Below are 19,283 nucleotides of genomic sequence, written 5' to 3'. Positions count from 1 at the left end.
CTGTACTTTACTATTTATATTTATACAACTTCTACTTCTACTTCACTATATTCCTGAAGAAAATAATGTACTTTTTACGCCATACATTTTCCCTGGCCCCCAAAAGCACTTGTTACATTTCAAATGCTTAGCAGGACAGGTAAATGGTACAATTCACAAGCTTCTCAAGAGAACATCCCTGGTCATCCCTACTGCCTCTGATCTGACCAACTCACTAAACACAAACACTTTGTTTGTAAATTTTGGCTGAGTGATGAAGTGTGCCACTGGCCATCCTTAAAAAAAGAAAATGGTTCTGTCTCTTTTGCTTAATATAAGGAATGTGAAATGATTAATACTTTTACTTTTGATACGTAAGTATATTTAAAACCAAATACTTTTAGACTTTTACTCAAGTAGTATTTTACTGGGTGACTTTCACTTTCACTTGAGTCATTTTCTATTAAGGTATCTTTACTTTTACTCAAGTATGACAATTGGGTACGTTTTCCACCACTGACACCAGCGTGTAGTACTGTTTCTCCAGCGCTGGTTCTCGTGGATTCAGAACTAGTCCACCTGACTTCACTCACCCCCAGGATCTGTAACTTGTATCTCCTCATTTCATTGGAAACCTGTGCCAGCTTTCTAGACTCAAACATTGTTCAAAAATGACAAAAGCCAGTGCAGTTTGTTTTTGGTGTTTAGTGCTCCCATAAGTCAGTCACTATTTTCCCGTAGGCTTTCACTGATGGTGGTCATACGAGTCTGGGACTCTGGGAGATCTTTGCATCCATTTGTAGAATTGTAATTTGTTGTAACGTTTTTGCGGTTTCGGGTTGTTAGCCCTATGCCCAACAGTCCAACCTTTCTGTTTTCAGGAGATTTTGGAGATGATTTGTTAGTCCTTTCCCCTGACCTTTTGTCTTCCTGGTGATGGATTACAGTCTCATACAATGTGAGTCCAGACAGGTTTTAGGTTGTGTACAAGCAGCCCTGGTGTGTCAAGCCCAACCAACTACTGCTATGTTGGTTTCACCAGTTCGTACCAGCAGCGCAAACATTTTTTGGGACTGAATCAACAGTGGACTAATTAAAAGAATACCAGAAGATAGTGTGAGTGGATTATTCCTTTAATGAAATGTTGAAATAAGCATTTTCAATTCTTGCTAAGTCATGCCATGTAATTATCAGCCTTTTACTATTACTTAGTATCGATAGGAAATAGAAGGTAACCACTGAACATGCTAATTCTGCTGTTGTCAAATATGCTACTGCCACTCCAGAGAACCACATTGACTTTGTCTCCTTCCACCAGGACTAGTGTGACTCCATTGGCCCCGCTGTGGTAAATACCGGATTTTGGGTTGGCATATTCATAGACGGCAGCCATGTTCACACCGTTCTTAAGCAACGCTGCATTCGCCACCCCTGAATTCCCAACATTGCAAGTGAATGTGAAGTAGTAGGCCCCTCCCACAGGTGCAGTAAAGACACCTGCATCAGGTGGGAAAGCAAGGTGGACAAAAACAACTTTATGTGATTATGACACAACAGAACAAGGACATAAAGACAACTCAGTAAAATACATAAACGTGCAATCTGTAGCTTTCATCATTGCCAATGGCAACTCAGTACTACAAACACTTTCAGCCAAGAACCGAAAGATTAAACAAACTGTTTGATTCGCTAAGTCCCATCCCCTCAGTTTACAAGTGCAGGACAGCGTTTGACACAAAATGAAGTTACAGATTGCACCTTTAATAAAATGCTGAGAGACTTATCTAGTGGGTAAATACCTGTTTCTGGGTTATATGCTTCACCGATGTTTGTAGTGACCTTTTTATACACCACGGTGGTGTCCTCGTCGAAAGGTCCGAAGTGATAATGTTCCTCACTGACCCTAAGTGAAGTGGAGAAGGCCACTTTTGGTTTACCTGTAAAAAAACATTATGTTCAGATTACTACACATCAAACGTTTCAAGCCAGATAGTTTGACATCCTGAACTTTTGCACTTCTTTCCAATGATACTGTTAAAATAATGACAGAGCATGATGAACACACACTTCTATTGATCATGCATGAGTACACACACACACACACACACACACACACACACACACACACACACACACACACACACACACACACACACACACACACACACACACACACACACACACACACACACACACACACACACACACACACACACACACACACACACACACACACACACACACAGTGTTCCTGCACGCCCGTAGGAATACCGACACACATAAAGAAACTAAGTCTAGGTACAATGATAAGAAATGGCCAACATTACTGTTACCCTCGCTCTCCAGTTTCTCCACTCGGGCTGTCAGTTCCCTCAGCAGCCTGTCAACCTCGGACGGGACAGCTGAGAAATCACTCTCCGTCTGAGTCTCAACCACACAACAGCAAAGCAACACCACCACAGCCAAAACAGACTCCATCACAGGGCTTTTGAACGAACTGGGTGGGAGAGATTTGCTGAGATGTCTGACTTTTCCTCATATGTTGAGTTAGATATATATGGATTGGTTTATTTAAAATGTAACCAGGTTGCAAAATTCTGGGAACTTTTCAAAAATCCCCAGCTGTTGCAGAAATCCTGGCTGGAAGATTCCTGGAATCAGGAGGGAAAAGCAGGAAATCCGGGACTCCTCCAACCGGGATTTCTGGACCACCGGGGAATTTGTCGTAATTCCCAGAATTTTGCAACCCTGGTATCAGCAAAGTTCACTCAACTCTGTGTGTCAACAAATGACATCAAACCGACCCTTCGCTTTTTACTGTAATAGAACAGCAAAGACAAAATAATATTTTGATTAAAGGAGCATTCCACAATATTTCTATAAAATGTATGTCTATGTTTTATCTATAGTAGTAAAGGAAGAAAATATCTAAACATAATACCCGTATGGCCAACTGACATAACAGTGAAATAGCAGATATGGATGATAACAAGAAATACACTTGTTTCTCTATCATCAATGTTTAAACAAATAAAACAACATTCTTGAGACATGGGTAGGTTGGATCCTTATATTTGTTTTATTTTCCAGAACAGAACAAAAAGGATTTTATAAAATTAGGTTATGTTAACAAAACTGTTTTCTGTGAGACTGCAGTATGTATGGTACATACAGTTTCTGAGGCTCCTTGGTAACATAAGAAGTGAAAAAAATTCATTTAAACTAAACATATTGTCACTTCTGCTCCCGCTCTTCCCCCCTGGCGCTCGAGGGCACCAGGCTCCCCAGCACTTCTGCCATCATCATTACGCACACCTGCCTTCCCCCCGTCACACGCATCAGCGATTATTGGACTCACCTAGACTCAATTACCTCTGTCATTACCTTCCCTATATCTGTCTGGTTCCCAACTCTGTTCCCTGCTTCTGCATTGATTGTCATATGTCCTTGTTTACCCGTGTGCTGACGCTGTTCCTGTCCTGTTACCTGTTTGTTCCTGATGAAATGTTGACTCCCCGTACCTGCTTCTCATCTCTGGCGTCGGTCCTTACACATATGCTCTAGTACAGTGTTCTCAGGCTCACTGTAGTTAGTGCTGGATATCTTAGTGGGGGAATTCCTATGCATCTGCGACATCTGATAAACCAGTTTTACTCTATTGGTGATTAAGAATCTTTATAAATCATACATTTGTAAAACCTTCAGAATCCTGTTTGCATAAACGTTGGAGAAATGCACCTGTAGTATTTCCTGAAGGATGACGAACATCAGTGTTTGATTATTGTACATACATTCCTACAAAACTTTACAATCATTATAGTTACAACAAGCAAATGGTATGCTCTCCTCACATTGGAAAGAGCAGAACACCAGTGAATGTGCTCCTGTATCCATTGTCATAGATGCTGTTGTCCCTCCAGAGGATAATGTTAACATGATCACCTTCATCTAACTGCAGTATTACACTATTTGACCCCATGCTGTCAGTATTACTATTTTCAATCATGGAAGCCATATTTTGGCCATTCTTCAACAGGGCAGCATTCACTTTTCCTGTAGTCCCAGAATTGCAAGTGAACGTGAAGTAGTAGACCCCTCTCACCGGTGCAGCAAAGACACCTGCAGTGCAGACAGAGGAGATGCATGCAATAGATGCATTCATTTCAACATCATACTCGTGATAAACATGAATTCCTTTTGGTTCAATTTATATAGAATAGTTGACTTGCATGTTTGATGTTCGAAGGTATATAAAAGTCACGGACAATCAAAGCCCTCTGAGCTCATATTACAATTTAAAATAAATGAAATTAGAAACAGTAATTATGCTGTAAAATAAACTACCTGTTCCAGAGTTGTAAGCTTCGCCAATGTTTGTGATAACATTTGTGAATATCAGGGTGGTGTCAATTTTAAAGGGCCCTTTGTGTTGAGATGATGGGAAGAGTGATGCTGAGAACGCCACCTTAGGTCTCTCTGTGAAGAAACAGATGTAAATTATTTCAAGAACACACACACAAACACCAAAACTGATTGAAATGAACTTTGTCTATAGAAGTACAGGCCGTTGGGGCAATTCACAATATTACAAAATGTAGCAAGAACACCATCATATCGTGCTCAGTCACTCACTCACCATTACATGCCTTCTCCAGATTTTCCACTTTGGCACTAAGTTCTCTCAGCACAGTGTAGATGTCCGATAGGGAGCCGGTGGTGGCAGCAGCTTCACCGACACTCTCCAGCAGCTCTTTCATCCAGATGTTTCCTACTTTGCCGTCAACGCGTTGAGAGCTTTTGCTTGCGACGTTTCCCTCACTACTGCTCACAACTTTGGCACCAGACAGACTGCAGCAGCACAGCAACAGCAGCAGAACACAGACAGACTCCATCTCTTAATAAAGCAACAAATTAAGGTGTTTGTAACTAGTCATTCCTGTTGGCTATTTATACACATGCCTGGTAAAACAATAACATCGGGTTCCATGGGAATAGGAGTATGCCAAAATAATAATTCTTCTTCAGAACTTTCTTGTGAATAGGGGGGCGCTGTTTTCACTTTGGAAAAAATCGTGCCCAAATTAAACGGCCTCGTACTCTGTTCTAGATCATACAATATGCATATTATTATTACTATTGGATAGAAAACACTCTGAAGTTTCTAAAACTGTTTGAATTATATATGTGAGTAAAACAGAACTCATTTGGCAGCAAACTTCCATATAGGAAGTGAAAAATCTGAAAACGAGGCTCTGTGTCAGGGCTTGCCTATTCAATTGGCTTTTATTTGTCGATATGTATGCACTTCATACGCCTTCCACTAGATGTCAAAATGGCAGTAGAAGGTTGAATGGGGTGTCTAGCTTGATGTGAGGCCGAATAAGAGCTTTTGGAGTGGCAGGTCCGGTATTTTGTCAGTTTTCGACGGCGCGCGGGGGAACTCGACATTGTCTTCTGAAAAGTGTTCGGTATACACGGCGAATTGCTCCGGCTCTGATTTTATTTGATACATATGAGAAAAACATCATAAAGTAGGATTTTTCAACCGAGTTTGATCAGTTTATTCAACGTTTATTGGGACTTTTGGAATTTTTCGTTCCAGGCGCAAACATTTCTTGGACACGTGAGCTCGACATGGCTAGCCAAAGTTGCTAATTCGACAGAAGAAATGGACATTCTAAAACCAAACAACGATTTATTCTGGACCAAGGACTCCTTGCACAACATTCTGATGGAAGCTCAGCAAAAGTAAGACACAATTTATGATGTTATTTCGTATTTCTGTGGAATATGTTCACTCCAACAGGTGGTAGAATATGTGAGCGCTGTCTCACAGTAATGCTTTTTGTATGTTGTAGTAAAATTATTAAAAAAAATCTAATACAGCGGTTGCATTAAGAACCAGTGTATCTTTCATTTGCTGTACAACATGTATTTTTTAGTAAAGTTTATGATGAGTTCTTTGATTAGATTAGGTGACTGTCCAAAATATCTCCGGAGATTTTGGTGAATTGTTGCTACATTTTCACAATGTATAACCACGATTTGCAGCTCTAAATATGCACATTTTCGAACAAAACATAAATGTATTGTATAACATGATGTTATAAGACTGTCATCTGATGAAGTTGTCCAAAGGTTAGTGATTCATTTTATCTGTATTGCTGTTTTTGTGAAATCTATGCTGGCGGTGGATAAATAGCTTTGTGTGTTTGGCTATTGTGATGAGCTAATATAATTCTATATTGTGTTTTCGCTGTAAAACACTTACAAATTCGGAAATATTGGCTGGATTCACAAGATGTTTATCTTTCATTTGCTGTACACCATGTATTTTTCATAAATGTTTTATGATGAGTATTTATGTGTTTCACGTTGCTCTCTGTCACGCCCTGGCCTTAGTTATCTTTGTTTTCTTTATTATTTTAGTTAGGTCAGGGTGTAACATGGGGGATGTTTGTGTGTTTTTGTCTCGTCTAGGGTGTTTGTATTGTCTAGGGGGTGTTTGTAGAGTTCATGGGGTTGTGTTCATTGTAGGTGTTTATGTAAGTCTATGGTTGCCTAGATTGGTTCTCAATTAGAGACAGCTATCTATCATTGTCTCTAATTGGGAGCCATATTTAGGCAGCCATAGTCATTAGGTAGGTTGTGGGGGATTGTCTATGTGTAGTGTTTAGTGTCAGCACTATTTGTTTTGTATAGCTTCACGGTCGTTTGTGGTTTTGTATAGTTTTGTCAGTGTTCGTTTCATTTTCGTCTTCATTAAAAGGAAGATGAATTGCTATCACGCTGCGCCTTGGTCCTCCTCTCTTTCTCCTAACGACGATCGTGACACTCTCTGTAATTATTCTGGCTGCTTTGGTGCTATTTGTGATGGTGGCTGCAATGTAAAACCAGGATTTGTAGCTATAAATATGCAAATTTTTCGAACAAAACATAAATGTATTGTATAACATGATGTTATACGACTGTCATCTGAAGTTGTTCAAGGTTAGTGATTAATTTTATCTCTATTTGTGGGTTTTGTGAAAGCTACCTATGCGGTGGAAACATGGTGAAAATATGCCGTTGTGTGTTTGGCTATTGTGGTTAGCTAATATAAATACATATTGTGTTTTTGCTGTAAAACATTTTAAAAATCAGAAATGATGGCTGGATTCACAAGATGTTTATTTTCATTTGCTGTATTGGACTTGTGATTTCATGAAAATTATATTATATGATATCCTTGTCCCGCTAGGCTATGCTAGTCAGCTTTTTTGATGAGGATGCTCCCGGATCCGGGATGGGTATCACTGAAAGGTTAATAAAGCAACAAATTAAGGTGTTTGTAACTAGTCATTCCTGTTGGCTATTTATACACATGCCTGGTAAAACAATAACATCGGGTTCCATGGGAATAGGAGTATGCCAAAATAATAATTCTTCTTCAGAACCAAAAAATTAATAATCAACTAGATGTTTCTCATCAACACGGCATCTGATTTAACCCTATGCAGATATTTGTAAGGATACACGTGAGTGTTTTTGGTCTGTGTCCCCACCCCCTGAGCAGCCATTGGACTCCTCACTGGTCATTAGAAATATGTAACCATATTACGAGGAGGAAGTTAACCACAGAAAAAAAGTGTTTTTCTCTTCTCAAGTAATAATTAATGGTTTTATCTGACAGATTGTTGGCGACTATGAACCCTGGTATCAGCCAGGTTCACTCAACTCTGTCTGTCAACAAATGACATCACCAACCCTGAAGTAGAGCAACAAAGACAAAAAAGCATATTTTGATTAAAGCGCATTCCACAATATTTCTATAAAATGTAGGTCTATGTTTTATCTATAGTAGTAAAGGAAGAAAAACTAAACATAATACCCGTATGGCCAACTGACATAACCTTGAAATAGCAGATATTGATAACAAGAAATACACTTATTTCTCTATAACCAATATTATTATTATTTTTTAACATTCTTGAGACATGGGTAGGTAGGATCCTTATTTTTGTTTTATTTTTCAGAACAGAACAAAAAGCATTTTATTTAATCAGGTTATGTGGACAAAACTGTTTTCTGTGAGACTGCAGTATGTATGTGTCACACCCTGGCCTTAGTATTATTTGGGTTAGGGTTAGGGTTAGGGTTAACCCTAACCCTAACCCTAACCCAGGGTGAATGCCGGAGCCCGCCTGGGATTCTCTGGCGCAATGCGAGGAGGGATACCGGCGAATGGAGGCAGCGCGACGACGTGGTAGGAAGCCTGTGAGTCAGCCCCAAAAATTTCTCGGGGGGGGGGGCTGAAAGGGAGTGTGGCGAAGTCAGGTAGGAGACCTGGGCATACTCCCTGTACTTACCGTGGAGAGCGAGAGTACGGGCAGACACCGTGTTACGCAGTAGAGCGCATGGTGTCTCCTGTACTTGTTCATAGCCCGGTGCGGGTTATTCCACCTCCCCGCACTGGCAGGGCTAGATTGATGTTTGAGCCGGATGTCATGAAGCCGGCCCAACGCATCTGGCCACCAGTGCGTCTCCTCGGGCCGGCTTACATGGCACCAGCCTTATGCATGGTGTCCCCGGTTCGCCTACATAGCCCGGTGCGGGTTATTCCACCTCCCCGTACTGGTCGGGCGACGGGGAGCATACAACCAGGTAAGGTTGGGCAGGCTCAGTGCTCAAGGGAGCCAGTACGCCTGCACGGTCCGGTATTTCCGGCGCCACCTCCCCGCCCCAGCCCAGTACCACCAGTGCCTACACCACGCACCGAGCTTCCTGTGCGTCTCCAGAGCCCTGTTCCTCCTCCACACACTAGCCTTGTGGTGCGTGTCTCCAGCCCATTACCATCAGTGCCTACACCACGCACCAAGCCTCCTGTGTGTCCCCAGAGTCCTGTGCGTCCTGTTGCTGCTCCCCGCACTAGCCCTGAGATGCGTGTCTTCAGCCCAGTACCACCAGTGCCGGCACCACGCACTAGGTCTAATGTGCGTATCCAGGGTCCAGTATGCCCTGTTCCTTCTCCCCGCACTAGCCTGAAGGTGCGTGTCCTTAGCCCGGTACCTCCAGTTCCGGTACCACGCACCAGGCCTACAGTGCGCCTCAGCCGGCCAGAGTCGTCCGTCTGCCCAGCGCCTTCTGAGTCGTCCGTCTGCCCGGCGCCTTCTGAGTCGTCCGTCTGCCCGGCGCCTTCTGAGTCGTCCGTCTGCCCGGCGCCGCCAGGAGTCGTCCGTCTGCCCGGCGCCGCCAGGAGCCGCCCGTCTGCCCGGAGCCGCCCGTCTGCCCGGCGCCGCCAGGAGCCGCCCGTCTGCCCGGCGCCGCCAGGAGCCGTCCGTCTGCCCGGCGCCGCCAGGAGCCGCCAGAATCCACCAGGAGCCGCCAGATCCGCCAGCCAGCCAGGAGCCGCCAGGATCCGCCAGCCAGCCAGGAGCCGCCAGGAGCCGCCAGATCCGCCAGCCAGCCAGGAGCCGCCAGGATCCGCCAGCCAGCCAGGAGCCGCCAGATCCGTCAGCCAGCCAGGAGCCGCCAGGATCCGCCAGCCAGCCAGGAGCCGCCAGATCCGTCAGCCAGCCATGAGCTGCCGTCCCTCAGTCCGGAGCTACCCCTCAGTCCGGAGCTACCCCTCTGGGATGGTCTTCAGTCCGGGACTTGCTACAAGGGTCGCCGCTCCAGAGGCGCCACCAAAGCGGGTATTGACAATGGTGGAGTGGGGGCCTCGTCCCGCGCCCGAGCCGCCGCCATGATGGGGGCCACCCCGGACCCTCCCCTTCTGTTTCAGGTTCTGCGGCCGGAGACCGCACCTTTGCGGGGGGGGGTACTGTCACACCCTGGCCTTAGTATTATTTGTTTTCTTTATTATTTTAGTTAGGTCAGGGTGTGACATGGGGAATGTATGTGTTTTTGTAGTGTCTAGGGTGGTTGTATGGTTTAGGGGGTTAAATAGAGTAGATGGGTTTGTGTTTAATATAGGTGTCTAGCTGTGTCTATGGTTGCCTGAATGGTTCTCAATCAGAGACAGATGTCATTAATTGTCTCTGATTGGGAGCCATATTTAAGGCAGCCATAGGCACTAGGTTAATGTGGGTAATTGTCTATGTTGTACGTATGTAGCTTGTGTGTGCACTTACGTCTATAGCTTCACGATCGTTTGTTGTTTTGTTTCAGTTTGTTAAAGTGTTCGTTACGTGTTTTTCCTTTCTCTAAAATAAAAGAGAATGTATTTTGCACACGCTGCGCCTTGGTCCACTCTCTCTCACAAGACGAACGTGACAGTATGGTACATTCAGTTTCTGAGGCTCCTTGATTACATAACATGAAGCCATTGGACTTCTCACTGGTCATTAGAAATATGTAACCATATTACGAGGAGGAAGTTAACCACAGGAAAAAAAGGGTTTGTCCCTTCTCAAGTAATAATTCATGATTTTATCTGACAGATTGTAGATTAGATAAGCAACTATGAACCAGATAAGATATAAAACATTCTCAGATAATAAAAATAGGTTCCTCATCCTTGCACGACTCTTCCAAGGTTTAAGAATGTTTACTCAAGGACTGACCAGTCAAAGACACTAAATGAAAGTTGCCATGGCGCCCAGTCTCTCCCAACTCCTAGTATCTCCTTGGAGTGGACACCAAGTGATGCAACTACCACTTCTTACTACATTTACTTAGCCAGGACGGTCCACTCAGTAACACTTGCCACTGTTCACCCATTTAACCCAAATCCATTAGCGATACCATGTTTATAGACATGCTGTTAGCATAGATTCTAACAGCATACAGTACACAACTAGGAGAGAAGCAACTGGAACAACCTCATGAGTCCCTAAGAGCATCGTTTGTGGGAGCATAACATTTGATTATTGTTAGTTTGGTAGGTTGTCCATTGAGTCTGGCAGTTATCATTCTGCTGCTGATTGGTTTCCATTCAATTACAGTTCTCTACACCTTTCTGTGGGATGATGTCGACTCCATTCAGGGGTGTGAAGTACTTAAGTAAAAATACTTTAAAGTACTACTTAAATCGTTTTGGGGGGGTATCTGTACTTTACTATTTATATTTATACAACTTCTACTTCTACTTCACTATATTCCTGAAGAAAATAATGTACTTTTTACGCCATACATTTTCCCTGGCACCCAAAAGCACTTGTTACATTTCAAATGCTTAGCAGGACAGGTAAATGGTACAATTCACAAGCTTCTCAAGAGAACATCCCTGGTCATCCCTACTGCCTCTGATCTGACCGACTCACTAAACACTTTGTTTGTAAATTATGGCTGAGTGTTGAAGTGTGCCACTGGCCATCCATAAAAAAAAGAAAATAGGTCTGTCTCTTTTGCTTAATATAAGGAATGTGAAATGATTAACACTTTTACTTTTGATACGTAAGTATATTTAAAACCAAATACTTTTAGACTTTTACTCAAGTAGTATTTTACTGGGTGACTTTCACTTTCACTTGAGTCATTTTCTATTATGGTATCTTTACTTTTACTTAAGTATGACAATTGGGTATGTTTTCCACCACTGACACCAGCGTGTAGTACTGTTTCTCCAGCGCTGGTTCTCGTGGATTCAGAACTAGTCCACCTGACTTCACTCACCCCCAAGATCTGTAACTTGTATCTCCTCATTTCATTGGAAACCTGTGCCAGCTTTCTGGACTCAAACATTGTTCAAAAATGACAAAAGCCAAAGTGCAGTTTGTTTTTGGTGTTTAGTGCTCCCATAAGTCAGTCACTAGTTTCCCGTAGGCTTTCACTGATGGTGGTCATACAAGTCTGGGACTCTGAGAGATCTTTGCATCCATTTGTAGAATTGTAATTTGTTGCGGTTTCGTAGCACAACGTTTTTGCGGTTTCGGGTTGTTAGCCCCATGCCCAACAGTCCAACCTTTCTGTTTTCAGGAGATGTTGGAGATGATTTGTTAGTCCTCTCCCCTGACCTTTTGTCTTCCTGGTGATGGATTACAGTCGCATACAATGTGAGTCCAGACAGGCTTTAGGTTGTGTACAAGCAGCCCTGGTGTGTCAAGCCCAACCAACTACTGCTATGTTGGTTTCACCAGTTCGTACCAGCAGCGCAAAATTTTGGGGGACTGAATCAACAGTGGACTAATTTAAAAAATACCAGAAGATAGTTTGAGTGGATTATTCCTTTAATGAAATGTTGAAATAAGCATTTTCAATTATTGCTAAGTCATGCCATGTAATTATCAGCCTTTTACTATTACTTAGTATCGATAGGAAATAGAAGGTAACCACTGAACATGCTAATTCTGCTGTTGTCAAATATGCTACTGCCACTCCAGAGAACCACATAGACTTTGTCTCCTTCCACCAGGTCTAGTGTGACTCCATTGGCCCCGCTGTGGTAAATACCGGATTTTGGGTTGGCATATTCATAGACGGCAGCCATGTTCACACCGTTCTTGAGCAACGCTGCATTCGCCACCCCTGAATTCCCAACATTGCAAGTGAATGTGAAGTAGTAGGCCCCTCCCACAGGTGCAGTAAAGACACCTGCATCAGGTGGGAAAGCAAGGTGGACAAAAACAACTTTGTGTGATTATGACACAACAGAACAAGGACATAAAGACACCTGCATCAGGTGGGAAAGCAAGGTGGACAAAAACAACTTTATGTGATTATGACACAACAGAACAAGCACATAAAGACACCTGCATCAGGTGGGAAAGCAAGGTGGACAAAAACAACTTTGTGTGATTATGACACAACAGAACAAGGACATAAAGACACCTGCATCAGGTGGGAAAGCAAGGTGGACAAAAACAACTTTGTGTGATTATGACACAACAGAACAAGGACATAAAGACACCTGCATCAGGTGGGAAAGCAAGGTGGACAAAAACAACTTTGTGTGATTATGACACAACAGAACAAGGACATAAAGACACCTGCATCAGGTGGGAAAGCAAGGTGGACAAAAACAACTTTGTGTGATTATGACACAACAGAACATGGACATAAAGACACCTCAGTAAAATACATAAACGTGCAATCTGTAGCTTTCATCATTGCCAATGGCAACTCAGTACTACAAACACTTTCAGCCAAGAACCGAAAGATTAAACAAAATGTTTGATTCGCTAAGTCCCATCCCCTCAGTTTACAAGTGCAGGACAGCGCTTGACACAAAATGAAGTTACAGATTGCACCTTTAATAAAATGCTGAGAGACTTATCTAGTGGGTAAATACCTGTTTCTGGGTTATATGCTTCACCGATGTTTGTAGTGACCTTTTTATACACCACGGTGGTGTCCTTGTCGAAAGGTCCGAAGTGATAATGTTCCTCTCTGACCCTAAGTGAAGTGGAGAAGGCCACTTTTGGTTTTCCTGTAAAAATACATTATGTTCAGATTACTACACATCAAACATTTCAAGACGGATAGTTTGACATCCTGAACTTTTGCACTTCTTTCCAATGATACTGTGAAATAATGACAGAGCATGATGAACACACACTTCTTTTGATCATGCATGAGTACACACACACACAAACACCAAAATTGATTGAAATGAACTTTGTCTATAGAAGTACAGGCCGTTGGGGCAATTCACAATATTACAAAATGTAGCAAGAACACCATCATATCTGTCACGTTCCTGACCTGTTTTCTGTTGTTTTGTATGTGTGTGATGGTCAGGGCGTGAGTTTTGGGTGGGCAGTCTATGTTTGCTGTTTCTATGTTGGTTTTGGGTTGCCTGGTATGGCTCTTAATTAGAGGCAGGTGTTTTGCGTTTTCCTCTAATTGAGAGTCATATTAAGGTAGGTTGTTCTCACTGTTTGTTTGTGGGTGATTGTCGCTGTGTCTGTGTATTTTGCACCACACGGTACTGTCTCGTCTCGTTCGTTCGTTCGGTCGTTCCTGTTTATGTGTTCCTCGTTTCATGTAAGTTCATAGTTTAGGTCTGTCTAGTTCGTTTTGTTATTTTGTTAATCATTCAAGTGTATTTCGTTTCGTGTTTTTCCGTCTTGTCAAATAAACATTATGTATTCATCACCCGCTGCGCCTTGGTCTACTCACTCACCGAGGGACGGCCGTTACAATATCGTGCTCAGTCACTCACTCACCATTACATGCCTTCTCCAGATTTTCCACTTTGGCACTAAGTTCTCTCAGCACAGTGTAGATGTCCGATAGGGAGCCGGTGGTGGCAGCAGCTTCACCGACACTCTCCAGCAGCTCTTTCATCCAGATGTTTCCTACTTTGTCGTCAACGCGTTGAGAGCTTTTGCTTGCGACGTTGCCCTCACTACTGCTCACAACTTGCGCACCAGACAGACTGCAGCAGCACAGCAACAGCAGCAGAACACAGACAGACTCCATCTCTTAATAAAGCAACAAATGAAGGTGTTTGTAACTAGTCATTCCTGTTTGCTATTTATACACATGCCTGGTAAAACAATAACATCGGGTTCCATGGAATAGGAGTATGCCAAAATAATAATTCTTCTTCAGAACCAAAAAATTAATAATCAACTAGATGTTTCTCATCAACACGGCATCTGATTTAACCCTATGCAGATATTTGTAAGGATACACGTGAGTGTTTTTGGTCTGTGTCCCCACCCCCTGAGCAGCCATTGGACTCCTCACTGGTCATTAGAAATATGTAACCATATTACGAGGAGGAAGTTAACCACAGAAAAAAAAGTGTTTGTCCCTTCTCAAGTAATAATTCATGATTTTATCTGACAGGTTGTAGATTAGATAGGCAACTATGAACCAGATAAGATGTAAAACATTCTCAGGTAATACAAATAGGTTCCTCATCCTTGCATGACTCTTCCAAGGTTTAAGAATGTTTACTCAAGGACTGACCAGTCAAAGACACTAAATGAAAGTTGCCATGGCGCCCAGTCTCTTCCAACTCCTAGTATCTCCTTGGAATGGACACCAAGTGATGCAACTACCACTTCTTACTACATTTACTTAGCCAGGACGGTCCACTCAGTAACACTTGCCACTGTTCACCCATTTAACCCTAATCCATTAGCGATACCATGTTTATAGACATGCTGTTAGCATAGATTCTAACAGCATACAGTACACAACTAGGAGAGAAGCAACCGGAACAACGTCATGAGTCCCTAAGAGCATCGTTTGTGGGAGCATAACATGTGATTACTGTTAGTTTGGTAGGTTGTCCATTGAGTCTGGCAGTTATCATTCTGCTGCTGATTGGTTTCCATTCAATTACAGTTCTCTACACCTTTCTGTGGGATGATATCGACTCCATTCAGGGGTGTGAAGTACTTAGTAAAGATACTTTAAAGTACTACTTAAGTCGTTTTTTGGGGTATCTGTACTTTACTATTCATATTTGACAACTTTTACTTCACTACATTCCTAAAGAAATCAATTATGTACTTTTTACTCCATACATTTTCCCTGACATCCAAAAGCACTTGTTACATTTCAAATGCTTAGCAGGACAGGTAAATGGTACAATTCACACGCTTCTCAAGAGAACATCCCTGGTCATCCCTACTGTCTCTGATCTGACCGACTCACTAAACACAAATGCTTCGTTTGTAAATTATGGCTGAGTGTTGAAGTGTGCCACTGGCCATCCTTAAAAAAAGAAAATGGTTCCGTCTGGTTTGCTTAATATAAGGAATGTGAAATGATTAACACTTTTACTTTTGATACGTAAGTATATTTAAAACCAAATACTTTTAGACTTTTACTCAAGTAGTATTTTACTGGGTGACTTTCACTTTCACTTGAGTCATTTTCTATTAATGTATCTTTACTTTTACTCAAGTATGACAATTGGGTACGTTTTCCACCACTGACACCAGCGTGTAGTACTGTTTCTCCAGCGCTGGTTCTCGTGGATTCAGAACTAGTCCACCTCACTTCACTCACCCCCAAGATCTGTAACTTGTATCTCCTCATTTCGTTGGAAACCTGTGCCAGCTTTCTGGACTCAAACATTGTTCAAAAATGACAAAAGCCAAAGTGCAGTTTGTTTTTGGTGTTTAGTGCTCCCATAAGTCAGTCACTAGTTTCCCGTAGGCTTTCACTGATGGTGGTCATACGAGTCTGGGACTCTGGGAGATCTTTGCATCCAATTGTAGAATTGTAATTTGTTGCGGTTTTTGTAGGACAAAGTTTTTGCGGTTTCGGGTTGTTAGCCCCATGCCCAACAGTCCAACCTTTCTGTTTTCAGGAGATGTTGGAGATGATTTGTTAGTCCTCTCCCCTGACTTTTTGTCTTCCTGGTGATGGATTACAGTCTCATACAATGTGAGTCCAGACAGGCTTTAGGTTGTGTACAAGCAGCCCTGGTGCGTCAAGCCCAACCAACTACTGTTATGTTGGTTTCACCAGTTCGTACCAGCAGCGCAAACATTTTTTGGGACTGAATCAACAGTGGACTAATTAAAAAAATACCAGAAGATAGTTTGAGTGGATTATTCCTTTAATGAAATGTTGAAATAAGCATTTTCAATTCTTGCTAAGTCATGCCATGTAATTATCAGCCTTTTACTATTACTTAGTATCGATAGGAAATAGAAGGTAACCACTGAACATGCTAATTCTGCTGTTGTCAAATATGCTACTGCCACTCCAGAGAACCACATTGACTTTGTCTCCTTCCACCAGGACTAGTGTGACTCCATTGGCCCCGCTGTGGTAAATACCGGATTTTGGGTTGGCATATTCATAGACGGCAGCCATGTTCACACCGTTCTTAAGCAACGCTGCATTCGCCACCCCTGAATTCCCAACATTGCAAGTGAATGTGAAGTAGTAGGCCCCTCCCACAGGTGCAGTAAAGACACCTGCATCAGGTGGGAAAGCAAGGTGGACAAAAACAACTTTGTGTGATTATGACACAACAGAACAAGGACATAAAGACACCTCAGTAAAATACATAAACGTGCAATCTGTAGCTTTCATCATTGCCAATGGCAACTCAGTACTACAAACACTTTCAGCCAAGAACCGAAAGATTAAACAAACTGTTTGATGCGCTAAGTCCCATCCCCTCAGTTTACAAGTGCAGGACAGCGTTTGACACAAAATTAAGTTACAGATTGCACCTTTAATAAAATGCTGAGAGACTTATCTAGTGGGTAAATACCTGTTTCTGGGTTATATGCTTCACCGATGTTTGTAGTGACCTTTTTATACACCACGGTGGTGTCCTCGTCGAAAGGTCCGAAGTGATAATGTTCCTCACTGACCCTAAGTGAAGTGGAGAAGGCCACTTTTGGTTTGCCTGTAAAAATACATTATGTTCAGATTACTACACATCAAACGTTTCAAGCCAGATAGTTTGACATCCTGAACTTTTGCACTTCTTTCCAATGATACTGTGAAATAATGACAGAGCATGATGAACACACACTTCTATTGATCATGCATGAGTACACACACACACACACACACACACACACACACACACACACACACACACACACACACACACACACACACACACACACACACACACACACACACACACACACACACACACACACACACACACACACACACACACACACACACACACACACACACACACACACACACACACACACACACACACACACACACACACACACACACACAGTGTTCCTGCACGCCCGTAGGAATATCGACACACACTGTTCCTGCACGCCCGTAGGAATACCGACACACATAAAGAAACTAAGTCTAGGGACAATGATAAGAAATGGCCAACATTACTGTTACCCTCGCTCTCCAGTTTCTCCACTCGGGCTGTCAGTTCCCTCAGCAGCCTGTCAACCTCGGACGGGACAGCTGAGAAAGATGTTGAGATGGGAACCTGGTTTGGCCCAGGTGTTGGTGAGATAGGCTCACTCTCCGTCTGAGTCTCAACCACACAACAGCAAAGCAACACCACCACAGCCAAAACGGACTCCATCACAGGGCTTTTGAACGAACCGGGTGGGAGAGATTTGCTGAGATGTCTGACTGCTCCTCATATGTTGAGTTAGATATATATGGATTGGTTTATTTAAAATGTAACCAGGTTGCAAAATTCTGGGAACTTTTCAAAAATCCCCAGCTGTTGCAGAAATCCTGGCTGGAAGATTCCTGGAATCAGGAGGGAAAAGCAGGAAATCCGGGACTCCTCCAACCGGGATTTCTGGACCACCGGGGAATTTGTCGTAATTACCAGAATTTTGCAACCCTGGTATCAGCAAAGTTCACTCAACTCTGTGTGTCAACAAATGACATCAAACCGACCCTTCGCTTTTTACTGTAATAGAACAGCAAAGACAAAATAATATTTTGATTAAAGGAGCATTCCACAATATTTCTATAAAATGTATGTCTATGTTTTATCTATAGTAGTAAAGGAAGAAAATATCTAAACATAATACCCGTATGGCCAACTGACATAACAGTGAAATAGCAGATATGGATGATAACAAGAAATACACTTGTTTCTCTATCATCAATGTTTAAACAAATAAAACAACATTCTTGAGACATGGGTAGGTTGGATCCTTATATTTGTTTTATTTTCCAGAACAGAACAAAAAGGATTTTATAAAATTAGGTTATGTTAACAAAACTGTTTTCTGTGAGACTGCAGTATGTATGGTACATACAGTTTCTGAGGCTCCTTGGTAACATAAGAAGTGAAAAAAATTCATTTCAACTAAACATATTGTCACTTCTGCTCCCGCTCTTCCCCCCTGGCGCTCGAGGGCACCAGGCTCCCCAGCACTTCTGCCATCATCATTACGCACACCTGCCTTCCCCCCGTCACACGCATCAGCGATTATTGGACTCACCTAGACTCAATTACCTCTGTCATTACCTTCCCTATATCTGTCTGGTTCCCAACTCTGTTCCCTGCTTCTGCATTGATTGTCATATGTCCTTGTTTACCCGTGTGCTGACGCTGTTCCTGTCCTGCTACCTGTTTGTTCCTGATGAAATGCTGACTCCCTGTACCTGCTTCTCATCTCTGGCGTCGGTCCTCACACATATGCTCTAGTACAGTGTTCTCAGGCTCACTGTAGTTAGTGCTGGATATCTTAGTGGGGGGATTCCTATGCATCTGCGACATCTGATAAACCAGTTTTACTCTATTGGTGATTAAGAATCTTTATAAATCATACATTTGTAAAACCTTCAGAATCCTGTTTGCATAAACGTTGGAGAAATGCACCTGTAGTATTTCCTGAAGGATGACGAACATCAGTGTTTGATTATTGTACATACATTCCTACAAAACTTTACAATCATTATAGTTACAAAAAGCAAATGGTATGCTCTCCTCACATTGGAAAGAGCAG

At 42.6% G+C, this 19,283-nt stretch overlaps 2 protein-coding genes across 2 annotated transcripts; both read right to left on the bottom strand.

The window, feature by feature from the left end:
- Positions 1-1,096: 1,096 nt before the first annotated feature.
- LOC139556013 (complement C1q-like protein 2) lies at positions 1,097-2,687 on the bottom strand. The gene is made up of 3 exons (XM_071369473.1): positions 2,313-2,687; positions 1,779-1,916; positions 1,097-1,476 (listed from the first exon to the last, which is right to left on the bottom strand). The coding sequence occupies exons 1-3, from the start codon at positions 2,455-2,457 to the stop codon at positions 1,184-1,186; spliced, it is 576 nt and encodes a 191-aa protein (XP_071225574.1). The 5' UTR covers positions 2,458-2,687; the 3' UTR covers positions 1,097-1,183.
- Positions 2,688-12,110: 9,423 nt separating this feature from the next.
- On the bottom strand, positions 12,111-17,985 carry LOC139556006 (uncharacterized). Its single transcript, XM_071369467.1, has 5 exons — positions 17,704-17,985; positions 17,090-17,227; positions 14,067-14,324; positions 13,190-13,327; positions 12,111-12,492 (listed from the first exon to the last, which is right to left on the bottom strand). The coding sequence occupies exons 1-5, from the start codon at positions 17,894-17,896 to the stop codon at positions 12,200-12,202; spliced, it is 1,020 nt and encodes a 339-aa protein (XP_071225568.1). The 5' UTR covers positions 17,897-17,985; the 3' UTR covers positions 12,111-12,199.
- Positions 17,986-19,283: the final 1,298 nt, after the last annotated feature.

Source organism: Salvelinus alpinus, chromosome 27 (genome assembly GCF_045679555.1).
Source record: "Salvelinus alpinus chromosome 27, SLU_Salpinus.1, whole genome shotgun sequence".
Taxonomy (NCBI): domain Eukaryota; kingdom Metazoa; phylum Chordata; class Actinopteri; order Salmoniformes; family Salmonidae; genus Salvelinus; species Salvelinus alpinus.
Note: the sequence above shows the minus strand (reverse complement) of the source record. Positions and strands in the feature narration are given on the sequence as shown.